This window comes from Abramis brama, assembly GCF_963993115.1.
Source record: "Abramis brama genome assembly, chromosome: 15".
Classification (NCBI taxonomy): Eukaryota; Metazoa; Chordata; class Actinopteri; order Cypriniformes; family Leuciscidae; genus Abramis; species Abramis brama.
The window spans coordinates 20,936,590-20,953,861 of record NC_139977.1 but is presented as its reverse complement, the minus strand read 5'-3'; the positions used below and the strand labels follow the sequence as shown (position 1 = coordinate 20,953,861).

General features: G+C 35.8%; 1 protein-coding gene and 1 pseudogene across 2 annotated transcripts; both read right to left on the bottom strand.

Annotated features, from left to right (window-relative positions):
* Positions 1-5,501: 5,501 nt before the first annotated feature.
* diablob (diablo, IAP-binding mitochondrial protein b) lies at positions 5,502-13,567 on the bottom strand. The gene is made up of 6 exons (XM_084137940.1): positions 13,131-13,567; positions 12,669-12,801; positions 8,589-8,714; positions 8,383-8,493; positions 8,119-8,215; positions 5,502-6,183 (listed from the first exon to the last, which is right to left on the bottom strand). The coding sequence occupies exons 1-6, from the start codon at positions 13,169-13,171 to the stop codon at positions 5,987-5,989; spliced, it is 705 nt and encodes a 234-aa protein (XP_083994066.1). The 5' UTR covers positions 13,172-13,567; the 3' UTR covers positions 5,502-5,986.
* Positions 13,568-15,444: 1,877 nt separating this feature from the next.
* LOC311097012 (odorant receptor 131-2-like) lies at positions 15,445-16,487 on the bottom strand (annotated as a pseudogene). The gene has a single exon. The product of its transcript is annotated as an odorant receptor 131-2-like (transcript).
* Positions 16,488-17,272: the final 785 nt, after the last annotated feature.

Here is a 17,272-nt window from a genome sequence, read left to right as displayed (position 1 = left end):
CTGGACGTATACATTCGCCATGTTGCTCTTATCACGTGACCTACAGCGTCAGTTGCGTCGCTTCACCGCCGTTCACAAATCTTCTCCCGTGGCCTCATGGGATAGTAAAGTGTCCATGCATTTAAGAATCTCGCTGGAAATAGGTCATCCTTTTACCTATGATTTCGGAAATACATCTTTTGTCACATAGCCTACTCTTTTTTGCCTACTATATAATAGGGAAGTATGTGATTTTGGATGCAGCCATAGAGACATTTTAAAGTGTATTTTTGTTATAGCGCCACCAACTGGCCGTGCTCCATCAATTCACTTTTCTGTTATAGCCTAAATCAAAAGGAATTTGGACTAATTTAATCGTAATTAAAGTCTTGTGTATTGTGAGTATGAAACAGAACATTAAAAGACAAATTGGGTTTCTATTTAATACTTAATATTTATATTTAATACTTCGGTTTGGATCGTCATCAGATATTTTCCCACTTGTTGGTTCAGTCCCACAAATAGGCGCTAATTTTCTGTTAGCTTCAGGCTTAATCCCCGTACCCCCTGCTAATCCACTCAGACCCCCCGTCCCCCCAGTTTTCATCTCCAATCTGTGTTTTTCTTGCCTCAAAGCCACAAGAAAACCCCTCACCCCATTGCTACCTCTTGGTCTGAGTCTAATTGAGACATATATAAATTAACAAGCTAATCCTTCCAAACAACAAATGAACTGGGCGGCTAATAGCTCCACCCCATTTATGCCAGATCAGCAATTTGTCGACTTTCAGTCTTGTCTCAATCCAACCAGGGTAAGCTTTAGCTCAACCATTTATTTGGATGGTAGCTGGAAAACAAAGAAAGAAGTGAAGTTATGCCACTCCTTTCCCCCCTACTGTTACTTTGATTTATTGGACAGAGATTTTTTTTTTCTCTCTAGGGCATTGTTGATCGCAAGAATATAACTCAAAAAGAGGTTGATCACAGAAAAAAATAATAATAAAAGAGAGTGCCTTTACAGTAGATTTCCCATTTATAGAGTTGTCTAAACGATTTCCCCGGAGTCGCAATGCACCATCAACAAAGTCAGCTCACTCTGTTACTGATATATCCTCCATGAAAACAGTACATCAAAGACAGAGATCCCCAGACTCTCCCACAACCTCTCTGAACGAAGCAGTGAGCCTCGTTCCTTGAGGATCTGTTTTTTTTTTGCAGCAGCCTATAAACCAAGAGACTCCTTCCATTCAGCAGTGTTTTTGTCCATCTGCACCCAGAAGGTTTGGTTTACAAAGAATCTGGCCCATCATCATCGTTCCTCCAGCTAAACCCTACATCCCTTTTTGTTGTTTGTTGACAGTTTTTCTAAGACAATCCATGAACCAGGCAATAAATCCTCTCTCTTACTTGTTAGACGCAGGTGAGTTTAGTTTTTTAATGTGAGGGATGCCTATTGGAAAATAATGTTCTGTTAAGACTCTGGAAATTTATGAACATCTTTATTGAATGTTTTCTTCATCTGCTGTAATGTGTGCCAGTGTTTCACCTTACTGTTTGGACTAGAATTATTCTAAAAGCAAGTTTTCCTTCTAACTCATTCTTTCACCATTTGTTAATTTGGAAAAGGAGGAAAAACACTGAAGGAAAACTGGGCGCACAGTCTCACCTGGCAGTGAGAGAGGGACTATTTATGAGGTACTCCAAGTGATTAAAATATTCAAGAAGAACTTACTTACCGGGTGACTGACAACTTTATGATGATGAATAACTTAATTCTGATGTATATCCCACTGTTCATTCTAATGTGTGACAGGGGATCGATAAAGTAATTTTTTTTTCTCTCTGTCTGGATGTTTGTCTCTGTATTAATGTGAATGAGCAAGGCAGGTTCTGACTATATAGAGATTTTTTTTCTTTGGTCTAGTTAAAGTCTTGTTTTGTAGATTTATCTGTAATATGTGACCATGGATCACAAAACAGTCACATGTCGCACGGGTATATTTGTGACAATAGCCAACAATACATTGTGGGTCAAAATTATCGATTTTTCTTTTATGCCAAAAATCATTAGGATATTAAGTAAAGATCATGTTCCATGAAGATATTTAGTCAATTTCCTACCGTAAATATATAAAATATTTATTTCTGTGAGTGGATGCAGCACAATCGCGAACATAAATGGACAACTTTAAAAGCGATTTTTTCAATGTTTCGATTTTTTTGCACCCTCAGATTCCAGATTTACAAATAGTTGTATATCGGCCAAATATTGTCTTATCCTAACAAACCACACATCAATGGAAAGCTTATTTATTCAGCTTTCATGTGATGTATAAATCTCAATTTCAGAAAATTGACCCATGTGACTGGTTTTGTGGTCCAGGGTCACACACACACACACACACACACACACACACACACACACACACACATATATATATATATATATATATATATATATATATATATATATATATATATATATATGTATGTATGTATGTGTGTGTGTGTGTGTGTGTGTGTGTGTGATTATAGCCTTATTTAGAAAAAAATGTTTAAAAAAAATGAATTAATGTACTGTATGTTCATAACTTATTAAACTAAATTATTAATAAACTAAACTACTTTTTTTTAGAGTTATCTGTATTTTTTTGTTTTATGACTTAAAATTATAAGCTGGCTATAGCAGAGTATCATAAGATTAGGAATCATTTTATCTAATTTAGAGATATTGGTATTTGCAACACTTCTCATGACCTTTGACTTGACCTTTCTATAAATAAAATGTAAGCGGAAAAAAAACACATCAGTGTCATGGAAAAGATAGCCTAATTAAGAAATAAAAAAGTATCTAATTTACAGAAATTTTCGTTAGATAGCAACAAAAGCCTTTAAACTTGTTTCTGGGAAAGCTTCCCTCAAAGAGGTTTAGTGTCTCTAATGATGTGATGCCATGGCAACATTCAAATGGTAATGTATCCTGAACTCAAGTGATAATCTAGTCCTCATCTTGCTCCAGAGGTTGTCCTGGAATCAGAACAAATGGACATACTTTTAAACACTTGAGATGTAATTGCTCAAACCTGTCCTTTCAAACTCTGTAAAGTGCATTGCCATTTATCAAGTATTACGTGCCTGAAAGATTTTTCTAAACACTTTAATGTTTAGTATATTTTACACCCTGAAAAATATATTTTTTCACCCTTGTGCTTTCTAAAAACCGGGAAGCACATTGAGGGTGTTGCCTGCTCCGGAATGTTGCATGAGTCCTCAAGGACCCTTAAAAGAGGAGGCTTGGTGCACTCTCCTTTGTGCCAACACGTCCTGACTTAACTCCCTCATTGCAGAACACTCTATAGTTTATTCAAGTAAATACACTACAGTATTTCATAAGCTGCAGTTTTAAACATTTCCTAGACAAGTAACGTAGAACAGCCCCGCTCGGAAAATAAATCATGTGCCTAATTTCATCATATAGCATGGCAGTAACCAGCACTTATGCATAGAAGAGTTGCAGGGAATGAAGGGTGCCTAATGCCGGCTGGGAGGACCGAGGAGCTGTTTATGCATTTGTTTTCATTCATGCTCTCAGTCTCATTTTTGTGTTCAACCTCATCACTCAATGTGAAGTATTCTTTTTATTCTCATTCTTTTATTTTGGATTCAATAAACAAGTCTTTTACTTTATAAATACAGAGTGCAAGATCAAAAACTACATGTTTGCTGTCTGGACCGACTATGGGTTTTCCTTTGATTATTCCAGCAAACCCCAAATTACTTCAGTCTTCAGTCAACACTGGCATGTTAGTGAAGTCCTGAAGTGGGATCCAGTGTCCAAATCCATGTAGTCATAGATGCGTTTCCATTACAATGGTCGCAGAGGGCAGACATTATAGGATAAAACCAAACCAAGTTATATAAACCGTGGCCGAGTTTACTTTGTCCATTTAGCAAGTTGTTTCCCATGAAGATGTCAGAGTCTTTGGAATGACGACTTGGAAGGAACAGTGTTTTTGACTCTTCTATTGTCTTCATGTCACTTTGACCAATGTTTGGTAAAGAATACACTATAAATACCACATTGTTTTTGATGCTGAAACCAGGCTGCTGTGGCTTTGCCACATTGTCCAGAATAGCTAAACAAACATAATAAATGCTCATTTTCAGTTCATTTGTTTGTTTGTTTAAAAATAATAATTTGCTTTTGCAAAAAATACTTCATAATTGAGTTGGTCACATTTGATCTGTATTTGAAAAACTATTTATGAACTTTCACTTTTGGCCTTTCAGCATGTTTGTAATCTATTAATCATATCTACAAATCTTGTACATTTCCTCCAATTTTGAATATTCTTTAATGATTTTGCAAATTTAGGTCAGAAGAGAGGTCTTCACAAATGACATAAAAAAATTATAATGTTTATAAATGAATAGCAGAAGGAATTGACTTTTAGAAAGAATTGACTAAAGAATTGACTACAAATTATTAAGAAAAGTTGTTTCCCAAAGTTCTTCAATATTTTTTACCCAAATATATTCTCTAACCAACCAACCAGTCAGTCAGTCAGTCTTTGAAATCGATCATTGATCAATCGATCAATCAATCAATCAATCAATCAATCAAGACTGGAACATATATGAGGTTAACACCACTACATGCCACAGACAAGTGTTACATCCATTAAGATGAGAAGACCATGTCAACTGTTTATTGTCCTATATTGCCTCCTTCTGGCCGTTACTCTCGGGAAGATACTCCCTTCTCAAAAAGAGAAAACCAGACATACCAAAAAAACAAAAACAATTCAATTCAAAGAAGAAAAAAAGTAATAAACAATTGTTATATTTGTAATATTACAATGCTAATATTATATTTATGTCCAAGGTTCCTACATTTAGACATCTAATGCATGACCTATGCGTTAACACTTTCTGTCACTCCATTTGTCCATCATGAAAACATAAGAACAACAATGAATCTTAAGATTCTTTGTCTTTTTAAAGACCCAAGCCATTTGAATAATATTAAATAGCCTTTCCTTAAATAGATTTTTTTTGTTTGTTGTTGCAGCATTATGAAGTTATATGCCATGAATCAAACAATCAATAAATCTGTTTGGATTAAGATCTGAAAGGACGAAGGAATGACATGTGACCTTGGCTCTGGAGAGCTGACTAAAAAAGTGATAAGTGAAAAGTGAAAACTCTGAACGGCATGCAGACAACATCTCTACTGACATGATGGATGTGCTGGTAATGAGCCCTTCACACTGGAAACATCAGGTGGAGATAAATACGAGTGTTTGGATGGTGGACTGTGAAAAACAGATGATAGATTCATTACTGTTTTTATTGAGAATGGCAAGAGAAAATTAATGGGACAAACAAGACAGAAGTGAATCTATTTTAGTGCTATTACAAATTTAGGTCTAGAAGGGAGGTCTTTACACATTACATTTTAATAGATGGTTAAAAAAGTTAAAAGAATGTTGATATGTTAATAAGAAACATACAGACAGAAATTCACATCAAAACAAATAATTGCCACTGTTTATTTTAAGAATTATTAAGAAATCACAAGGATAGAAAATGTCTGTAATTGTAGATCACACATATTGTGCATGCAGTAAAAAGAGAGATTTTTTAATCAAATTTATGAAACAGCAGTTTTTAAATCTAAAACTAGTTTAAATTTAAATCCATTCAATTAAACTGTAATTGCACTTATCAATTACCAACAAATGTGAAGCACCTAACCTGGAAAGTGAGTCTTTATTTATCAAGTCCCATTTCTTACCCTCATAGTTTGTATTTAATACTTATATTAATTATCTTGGCTGCATCACAGATTTGTAACACACTACACAGCATTTGTCCTGAGCCACTTAAACACACATAAATAACTTGCAGATGGGAGTATTAATCAAGTACAAATACAATTCTGTGCTTCAGTAATGGTAAAGGTCTTTGTATTAGAGTGTCCAAGATATTTTAAAGCTTGATTTGACTAGTCCTCTCGTAGATATGCATCTGGGATGTCCTCATCCTCCATTCCGGGGCTGAGGTTTTGAAGCCTTTCACTGTTCTCAGCTTTAGAGTCTTTGAGTTCTCTCTCAGCCTCCAACATCAGCTGCCGAAAATGTTCCACCTGGGACTGTGCGACCTGCAGACTGCTCTGTGCTGTCACAGAAGCTTGGTCAGCCCCTGGAAAGGACAAACAAGGGTTAGGCTATTACAACATGTGGCTAAAAGCGCAATCCAACAAATGACCACCAAGTGGCAGTAGGTGCCAAATGTCAATGAGTCTCTACACTAAAGCTGGGTTCACACAGTACGATTTTGGCCATCTATGACAAATTTTGCAAATCCTAAAATATCCTAGGCTAAAATCTGAAGTCTCTGATCATTAGTTTGACATGTTCACCGACAGCCGATTAAAACAGCCGTGTCAGAAGTTTTGGCAGTGTGACTTCTCTTACAACGGCCATCAAACTATCATCGTTTTTCAAGACAAGCCATGACCAAAATTATCCACGCAATCCCGCGTGTAATGCAGCTCACTGTCACCGAACGTGTCACTGATTGATTGATGTAAAACTCCGGACGAGTTTTCTTCTGTGCTTCCGTTTTTGAAATCCGTATTTTTAAAAAGTCAATGTAAAATGCACAAGTGAAGGTAAAAAGGGTATTATAAGGATGACCAAATACAGCAAACACACACATTTTTATATAATATAATAATAAAAAATAATAAAATAAAACGGCATATTAAAATGATTTCAGAAGGATCATGACTGGAGTAATGGCTGCTAAAAATTCAGCTGTCAGCACAGGAATATATGACATTATAAAATATATTAAAATAGTAAATATTTATTTGTCGCATGTAATTGTATTTATATTTAAAGTTATAATTGTAATATTATTACATAATATTACTTTATTTTTTACTGTATTTTTAATAAAATAAGTACAACCTAACACTAAAAAGTGGTAACCTGCAATTGGGACCTTAAAGAGCTGTTTTTTTTACTTGATTTAAATGTATTTTGTTGGTATAAATTAATGTGTATATATATATAAAAAAATTATATATTATAATAACATATTATATAATAGTTTTATTTTTTTATTCATTTAAATATTACCCAAACATCCTGATGTTCATAAAGAATTGTTAACAAAAAAAGGTTGTGTAAAGCAGGGTTAACTTAATAGCCTTAAAGTGTTAGTTCATCCAGAAATGAAAATTCTGTCATTAATTACTCACCCTCATGTCATTCCAAACCTGTAAGACATTTGATCATCTTTGGAACACAAATGAAGATCTTTTTAATGAAATCTGAGAGCTTTTTGTCTGCACGGTTTGCAGAAAGATAGTAAAGACATCATTAAAGTAATCCATGTGATTTACAAAATATGGTGTGTTCACGCAACAACATCTGCCCTCGCACATCGTGGTGCTCTCGTGGACGCTTGTTGGAGATTAATATTTTGGTAACACTTTACAATAAGGTTCATTAGTTAACTACATTAGTTAACATTAACTAATAATGAACTGCACTTATACAGCATTTGTTCATCTTTGTTAATGTTAATTTCAACGTTTATTAATACTTTATTAAAATCTTGTTAACATTAGTTAATGCACTGTGAACTAACATGAACAAACAATGAACAGCTTTATTTTTATTAACTAACATTAACAAAGATTAACAAAAACAGTAATAAATGTATTGCTCATTGTTAGTTCATGTTAGTTAATACATTAACTAATGTTTAATAAAGGAACCTTATTGTAAAGTGTTACCAATATTTTTTAAATAAAAGTGGTAAATTATGTTTTTTTCATAAACAAAGCACTCGCATAAAAGCACTTCATAAAACTGAGGTTAAACCACTGGTCATATGGATTAGTTTTACAATCGTTTTATGAACATTTTGAAGTGTCAAAGTGGTAGATGCATAGACTGTCAATGGAGGGACAGAAAGCTCTCAGATTTCATTAAAAATATCTTCATTTGTGTTCCGAAGATGAAGGAAAGTCTTACGGATTTGAAACGACACGAGGGTGAGCAAATCATGACAGAATTTTCATTTTTGGGTGAACTAACCCTTACTCCAGAAAATGAGCACTACCTGCATTGAAGGCTGTCTCTGCTGCCAGCTCTGAGAGATTGATGGCAGTCTTCCAGCAGGATTCAAATCGTTTGTAATCCTTTCTCCAGTCAATTATCTAATTAAATAAATAAAAACTTTGCAATCAATTTCATTAAAAAAAGGTATATTAACAATTTATTTATACCATAATGTCAGAAAAACACAACTACAATTTATTACTGTAAGGTTAAATCTAATATGAAAGCTTGTGAACATTAACTCTGTGTTTTTCCAAGTCATTACCTTCTGACGTTGGCCAAGGATGACCTGCCAAATAGCATTCTCCTCCGCAGGAGTAAGTTTGCTGATGGAAGCCACATAGCGCTTGTGTAAAGTCACAAGACTGTTTATAGCCTAAACAAGACAAGTATGTTGGATGTTGTTTTTGCAAACATTTTTTAATCATGAAAACAAAAGCATCAATCCACTGTCCTGATAGTTGTGATTACCTTAACATAACCTGTGAGGGTGTCGAGCAGCGCTAAAGTAGTTTGTGAGAGGAAAGTATTAGCACTGTCAGTGACCAGAGACGATGCTCTCCGTACCAGATCTTCATGAGACAGACCTTCTGGTTTCTAAACAAGACAAAGAGAACAGAGTGAGAGGTTTTTCAAATACCAATTTAGTAAAAAATAACACTAAAGAAGTTTTAATGGCAGACAAGCTATCTCATTATATGGTGAAGGCTGAGCTTATAAATATTAATTAGATGTGTTGACATTACTAGGTCATCTTCCTAGCCATTTATACATGCCATCTAATTAATAATCATGAGCCTTCACCTTGCTAGGCCACTATTAAAGGAGAAGTTCACTTTCAAAAAAACTTTTGCTGATAATTTACTCACCCCCATGTCATCCAAGATGTCCATGTCTTTCTTTCTTCAGTCGCAAAGAAATTAAGGTTTTTGATGAAAACATTCCAGGATTTCCCCCCATGTAATGGATTCTATTGGGACCCAAACGGTAGAAGGTCCAAATGACAGTTTCAGTGCAGCTTCAAAGGGCTTTAAACGATACCAGACGGTGAATAAGGGTCTTATCTAGCGAAACGATCGGTCATTTCCAAAATAAATAAAAAAGTTTAAGTTTTATAAGCACAAACGCTCGCCTTGCTCTGTTCTGTGATGCGCGTTGAAGACGTCACGTAATACGCAATTACGTTGAAAAGGTCACGCTTGACGTGTTTACAAATGTGCGGAAGGAGGACCATATACACATTTTCAAATGTATTTGTGTCAGTTTATCGTTTAAAATGCCCATTTCGTGTGCGTATCCTGGGTGTTTTAATATTAAAAAGCCAAAAAGAACATTTTCTTCAGGACAGAAATTTTTCAAGCGTGACCTTTTCAACGTAATTGCGTATTACGTGACGTCACGAACGCGCATCACAGAACAGAGCAAGGCGAACATTTGTGCTTATAAAACTTAAACTTTTTTATTTATTTTGGAAATGACCGATCGTTTCGCTAGATAAGACCCTTATTCATCGTCTGGTATCGTTTAAAGCCCTTTGAAGCTGCACTTAAACTGTCATTTGGACCTTCTACCGTTTGGGTCCCAATAGAATCCATTACATGGGGGGAAATCCTGGAATGTTTTCATCAAAAACCTTAATTTCTTTGCGACTGAAGAAAGAAAGACATGGACATCTTGGATGACATGGGGGTGAGTAAATTATCAGCAAAAGTTTTTTTGAAAGTGAACTTCTCCTTTAATAAATTGATGACCTGTGCAGATGTGCTCGACTAAAGTTGGTTTTTGTACATGTTTCATTCTGTTTTATTCAGATGCAATATCAAGCCAGCTTTACATTTGCTCTAATATTTTCAACATTAAATAAAATTCTGATTGAATTTCCATATTAAAGGCCCACTGAAGTGCCTTGGAACGCTCAGCTTTGTATGATGCGTTGACGTAATTTCCACAGAAACAGGAAGCTAAGGCTGCGGGATATATTGAGTGGCTCCTCCCCCTTTTCAAATAGCCAATAGCGTTTAGTTTACCTCACAGACTGCAAGTCGTACTTGAAGCGAATCCGAGAGCTGATGGATTCAATAGTAGAGGTGTTTACACATTTTAGCCATTTCATTCTTAACCAACGCCCAGTTGGAAAACGGAATAAAACTCGAGCGTTTGAGCAACCAAACACGCATCTCCAACCCATATTGCTCCGTGTCGTGTCAACGTCTTTTTGGCCAGGTGGTATTTTTAGCATAAGGAGCGGGACGCTTTAGATTCTAGAGAGCATTTGATTGGACAGAAGATGTGATGAGAAGCTGAAGTCCGTTAAGTGATGTCTTAAAATCTGTGATCCATTTTAGCGGAAGTGAGAGATTGTAAGTTTAGTATGCTTGCTTATATCTCCTAAATGCGAATTTTGTCATTGTTTTGGAACACACCAGCTTATTCATAACCTTAAGGCTAACATATTCATTCTAAAAGCTAAAAAACTTAAATTTTGATTTCAGGGGGCCTTTAAATATGGAGAGATTATTGGGTCAGATTTAAAACTAAAAGTCTAAAACTAAAAGTCTTAAACGAAAACTAAAAGTCTAAATTTGAAACTAAAAGTCTAAGTCGAAAACTAAAAGTCTAAATTTGAAACTAAAAGTCTAAGTCGAAAACTAAAAGTCTAAGTCGAAAATGAATTTGGTATTTAGGATAGGGCATTTTGTATTTAGGATTGGGCATTTAATCATTTAGCCATTTAGGATTTAGGATTGGGAATTTGGGGATTTAGGATTGGGCATTTGAGGATTGAGGAGTGTATGCAAATAAGGAGGCGTGGCCCAAATACTGGAGGCTGGGTTTGAAATGGCTGGCGCGCAGAGACACCTTATGGACAGCAGAGGGAGCTCCCAGGAGCACACTGTAATGAAACCAAACAGAGCGAGTGAGCAGGGCTGGAGCGAGGACTGTACTTTACAATGTGATAACTTCAACTTAATGACAGCGTTGTAACATTTATGTGGCCTCACACACAAAGTCACCAGTGAAAGGAGTGCTATCGGTCTGACGACGAGAATAACTATTATTATTATTATTAATAGTGAGTGCGCGCGCGCGGCCGGGGCTCTCTCTCTCTCTCTCTGCTCGTTCTTATGCCCTGTCAAGCGCGCCCTTGTTAAACTGACATGCAAATGATAAACTTTCACTCTATGATGGTTAAACTGTGCAATTAATCCGATAATGATAGTAACCTGTTTAAGCATAAGTTCTAATAGACAGCACAAAGGTATAGTAATAAAGAAGCTGCTTGTCTCTTGCCACGGCTTTCACAATATCACTGTGTGTTACAATAGATCTGCGCGCGCGCACTCACTATCAACAACCGTTGTCATTGTCAACAAGCGTCAACAAGCTTCCCCGTACTTTTTGACAAGCGTCCTTGACAGGGCGGCCAGAGCTTCTTTGCAGCTCAAGTCGGCGGCGTTGTGAACGTACAGCTGCTGTTTCCTAACCTTGTTTTTTTCTGATGCGGTGCATTAAAATATATATATTTTTTACTTGGCTTGGTTGAATTCCGATGTAGAATGCGGTCTGTTATTTCTTGATAACAGACCGCTGCGTAGTATAACACACCGTTGCCATGAAAAACAGAGCGTTGCTATGGACGCGGAACGGACTATTTTCTTTAGCGGAAGCAATACAATCATTTTTAAATCAATAAACTCCTTTTTAAATCAATATTTTGTGTCAAATTATTTATGTATTTTGTAGGTAGCCATGTAATAAGTGGGATAATGTATAGCGAGGCGGTTGTTATAGCGAATAACAACCCCGACGACAGGCTGATTCAAGTTCAGCCTGTCGGGGTTGTTATTCGCTATAACGTTACATTATCCCTTACATAAAGTACAGTACTCGCTCCAGCCCTGCTCACTCACTCTGTTTGGTTTCATTGCAGTGCTCCTTAGCACTGGGAGCTCCCTCTGCTGTCCATAAGGTGCCTCTGCGCACCAGCCATTTCAAACCCAGCCTCCAGTATTTGGGCCACGCCTCCTTATTTGCATACACTCCTCAATCCTCAAATACCCAATCCTAAATTCCCAATCCTAAATGGCTAAATGATTAAATGCCCAATCCTAAATACCAAATTCCCAATCCTAAATCCCTAAATGCCCAATCCTAAATCCTAAATGACCAAATGCCCAATCCTAAATACAAAATGCCCTATCCTAAATACCAAATTCATTTTCGACTTAGACTTTTAGTTTCAAATTTAGACTTTTAGTTTTCGTTTAAGACTTTTAGTTTTAGACTTTTAGTTTTAAATCTGACCCAATAATCCCTCCATATTTAAAAGATGTCAAACCTGAAATGTCAGTCAACAGTTTAAAAAGCTGGCATAAAATGAAGTTGCAATCGTTTTTTCTTCCCTATTATGACATATATCTGAGTGAAACGATAGTGAATTATCAGAAATTACGACATCTTTTGAACTCTGTAACGTTACTTGTTTATTAAATATTAGCAGCTACAACAATCACACAGTGAATGTTCCAGTCACATTGTGACGGTGCAGACCTGGATGAAGGGAACAGCACACAGAGCACCTGTGACACTCAGCGTCTTCCAGTTCTTCCTAATGAGTGTGGGCAGAAGAGCCAGTCTGCGGCTGCTCTGACAGGAGCTTCTGTTCATCAAGGAAGCTGCACAGCTACACAAAACATAATGGCAAAGTTCAGGTCAGGAACAGTGAATTCAAGGACAACACTTAATATACACGACAGTTTGAACACGTCAGGCTAACATAAAACCGAAAGTAAGCTATTAAATAATAGATCTTAGAAAGTTAAAATAAGAAATATGGGCAGCAATGTATTACACCAGCCAAAACATCTGATCGAATTTACACAACATATGTTTATGTAACGGCGACTGCTGTTCCATTATTGATGATTGTACAGAAATCACAAATACACTAAGACTACGTTTCATGAAATTAAACAACCTTGAAGAATAAGACAGCTAAAAACAATATACAACCTCAGTCCGACAGCGAACAATTTCCTTCTGTACGCCGCCATACTTGTTGAGATGAAGGATGACGATCTCCCTCTGTCGGTGGTGACAGAGAATTGCACCCTGTGGTCCAAGGTAAGCCTTGTGGATATTTAAGATGACTGTCCGAAACCTTAGCTAATGACGCACTTTATACACGTTTTAAGATGACCGAATCCGTAGCGAATGACGCTCTTTATACACACATTTTCTGCCAGCCTCCTTATTAAATGATTTGTCAATTGTTAAACCTAATGTTTTACCATTTCTACATAACCATTAAACAATAACCAATATCTGATAGTGATCTATGCTAAGTCTATTTTAGCCCATTTAGTTTCATTTTCTCTCTTTGGCAGTCATAACCGCCACAACCAGGTCTGCGAGCATACTTATTTCACCATAGTTAAACAAAATGCCATGACATTTAGATAGGCCTACAGGATATATCCTGTTTTACAGGTAGTCTAGGGCCTACGTGTTTTCTAGTTTGTCATTGTAACCTTATCAGCCCTCTCATATGACCTAAATAAAATTGACATGACAAAATGTTGTTTAACTTTTTTCTCTTTTATCCTTAAAATAGTTTCTACGTACAGTTTTATGATTTAGGCTTCAGATAATTAGGTAGGCCTAATAGGCCAAATAACGAAATAAAGACCAAAGGGAGACAGAATTTCAAGTGATTTTATATCATAATATATAATATCATTTCTATTGATCATGAGTGCTGAAGACTCATGAGTCCTGTAAGACAAACCTCTCATTAAGAAAAGTGTTTGTGAAGGATTCAGGCCCTGAAGACTTTTAGTGAACCTTTAGTTGTCTCTGTTATTCTTTATGGAAATACCTATTCCCAAACAATCGTATAAAGAAAAACATATTTGTCAGTCTGAAAAGTCAATGTAAATAATTAATGCGATCAGTAACTTTAAAGTGCAGGGGAGTTCCAGTGGGGGTGATACTCAAGAGCTTTCAAGTCACGAAAGACGCACTTCCTTTTCTAAAAACTCACAGAAGGGAAATTATAATGATGTTGTTTGAATGTGGTGCAATCTTTTAAATGTCATCATGATTTATTTTGCAATACTAGATCTTACCTAACATTTTTGGCAATGTTATTCACATAAAAAAAAAAAAAAAGTAACATTAAAAATCTGTTCAAAACTTTTACAATGCTTAAGTGCTAATTATGGTATCCTCTTCAAAGCTCTGCATTGTTTATTTTATTTTATTTATTATATTCTAATGAATGTACTGTTAATGAAAAAACAGGCCACAAATGTAAGGTTGATACAACAAACAGATTAATAATACATGTTTTAATTTGAAGTAGAATTAAAATTATTTTTTTATTTTATTTTATTTTTTTATCCAGTCGTCACCATCGCATAATTAATCTTTAAATAGGCTAGGCTGCGAAGGATTCACTCGGCCCAGGGAAAGATGGGTGCATTTGTAGGCCATATACGAAGGAGCCTTCGAAATGGGACAGCCTTCGTTGCACCGCGATGACACTCGGCCTTTGAATGCAAGCTTGTGAAGGATGAGACCTCTGAATTAGGATGCAGCAATAAGTAATGTTTTACTTCTAATGCATAAATGCAAAATACATCGCATTTATGCAATAAAATGTATGTTCAGTTGCAACGTGGTTGGACTGATAGGAGTCTTGTTTAAATCCTTTGCTTTCCCTTTAATGGTCACATTAAATATTCCTATACCGTGGCTTCTTTTGTCCATGTAATTTTGTTAATGTGATGTTTGACAAACAGGGTTTCTTAAGGGTCATTTTAGGGCTGCTAACATGTTGAATATGTTATTCTCATCATGGGTGTCAAACATTAATATCTCCTGCAAAACAAGTGATTTAAAAATGGCAAATAACAAAAAGACAGAAAGAGAAGCATTTCATTCCACATAAACACTTTGTTTTGTTCCTCACGTTTTTTAAAAATCTTTTTCACTTTACAAACAAGTGAATCAGTGAATGAACAGGCTATTACTCACAGTTAATTTAGATGTTAATTTTTTCCAAAACAGTACAAAATGACTATAATCTAAATGACAACAGTAATAATCTTCAGCACATAACCAGAAAGAGTGTAAAAACATAGTCCTTTACAAAAAAATAGCAATTACGAAACATTTTTGCATATCTACGGGCACATTTTACTATGGGAAAATAATACAAACAGATTGTCAAAAAGGTTTAACGTGTCTAAATGCTTGCATATTTAATCCGATTTTAGTCTGATTCAACGTACATCTTTACAACAAATTACAAAACATTTTTATCTCATATTATTATCTCAATATCCAGAAACATATCCAATATATTTAAATATGGTACCATATTAAGTGCAAATTTTTTAACCATTGCTACTAAACATTTTGCTTTATTATAACTGGTTTAACTTTACCTTTACCGAATGTAAAGTAGTATTTAAATAAAGAGCTAAAGGCCTGGTCTCTCATGCCATATATAAGAGGACTTAAACATTTAGGGAAAATTATAAACACTATAAAGCAAAAATACATCACATTCAATGAAGTCATATAGTCAGTATAAACATAAATAGCTTCTTGGATAACTCCAACTAAAATGGATGATGCCCCAAGACCCAGCTGTATTAGATGCAACAGAACAGTCTTGTTGGCTTTTTTGGCAGACATTTTATCACAGGAGGCTGTTTTAGCCACAGCAGCTATAGAGACATAAGAAAAGCTAATAACAAAACACACTAATACAAAAAATATACATGTGAAAGCTATATCAAGTTTCTTATATATCTGCAGTCTGAAAAGAGTAGTTCTTGAGCAGAACAAATTCATTGCTATGTCTGTAGAATCAATGGAATAGAAAATAATCAACTCAGACAGGGACTTAATCAAACCCAAGATCAAAACAACACCGAAAGCTATGTGAGTTCTTTCCAAATTTGTGATTTCTGCATGTCTGAGAGGGATGCAGATGGCCACATACCTCTCCAGTGACATCAAAGCCAGATTTAAGTTAGAGACATGATAGAGAGCTGTTGCAGCCATGAGAAGAACAAGACAGACATTTTTCATAATTAAAATCCTACTCATAGCACACATAAACAACACTACACTCATAATGAGATTCAGTGTATCGACCCAAAGCATGTGACCAAAGAGAATATAGCGGGATGTCTCCTGAAAAATAGTCTTTTTCCTCAAAGTGAAGATCATGACTCCATTGACATAGAGGAAAATGACACATGGGGTCACAACCAAAAACGCCTTAATTGGTGCATCTTGATTCAACACCAACAGAGTCTGAGTGAGGTTAGATTTAGATTCATTAAAATTAGACATTTTCAAAAGAGTATAACCATAGATGATGCAGTTATAGAACACTGAACAGAGTAACACTGCAACGATCCTTGTAACTGCAAGTCTACAGTACACGCTTCCCTCACAAGGGTTGTTAAAGGCACAGAGGTCAGAGCATCACATTTTATGTGCCATCAAACAGAATCCCAGAGGCTGGGTTGCAGAGGCTCCCAGAGGCATCACGAATATTTTTAGTTTGAATAAACGTAATAATTGTTTTATTATTGTGTTTTATTATTATTATTAGGCCTACTTAAAGTATACTCTACTGTGCAGTAGTAATATATTTCTGTTATAACTTCTTCAAGTTAGACCGAACTTTTATTTTGACGGCTTGTCTTAAACACCTTAGTGTTTCTGTGTGTATATGACGAATGTATGACAATGTTTTATCCAGAGCTGTTACGGATCTGGTTTTATCAAATGAAATGCTTGTGATTTGACTCTCATAGCAGCTCTGCAATGAAGTTCACATGTGTTCATGTCCTCATAGTGAGACGCTGAAAACACCACGAGCGGCACGCAAACTGTGTCGCTCATTCACAGAGACGTGCAGAACATGCAGTGCATCAATGAATACATCAATGTATTCACTCATCCATAAACCTTATTAGATCCATCAGCATGACAGCAAGTTCCATCATTCCGCTCAGCGTCATCAACGCCTTTGTTATTGTAAGAGGTTAGCGAACCCTAGCAGTGTTGTACCTTTAACAAAATGTTCAATGTCATCAGAATACAAATGCAAATATACAAAGAATGCAAAG

Coding starts and splice junctions, on each gene's coding strand:
- diablob (XM_084137940.1), bottom strand. CDS start 13,171: ATGGCGGCGTACAGAAGGAAATTGTTCGCTGTCGGACTGAG. Junction 12,802..13,130: donor TTGTTCGCTGTCGGACTGAG/GTTGTATATTGT, acceptor TGTTTTGTGTAG/CTGTGCAGCTTCCTTGATGA. Junction 6,184..8,118: donor AGAGACAGCCTTCAATGCAG/GTAGTGCTCATT, acceptor TGTCCTTTCCAG/GGGCTGACCAAGCTTCTGTG.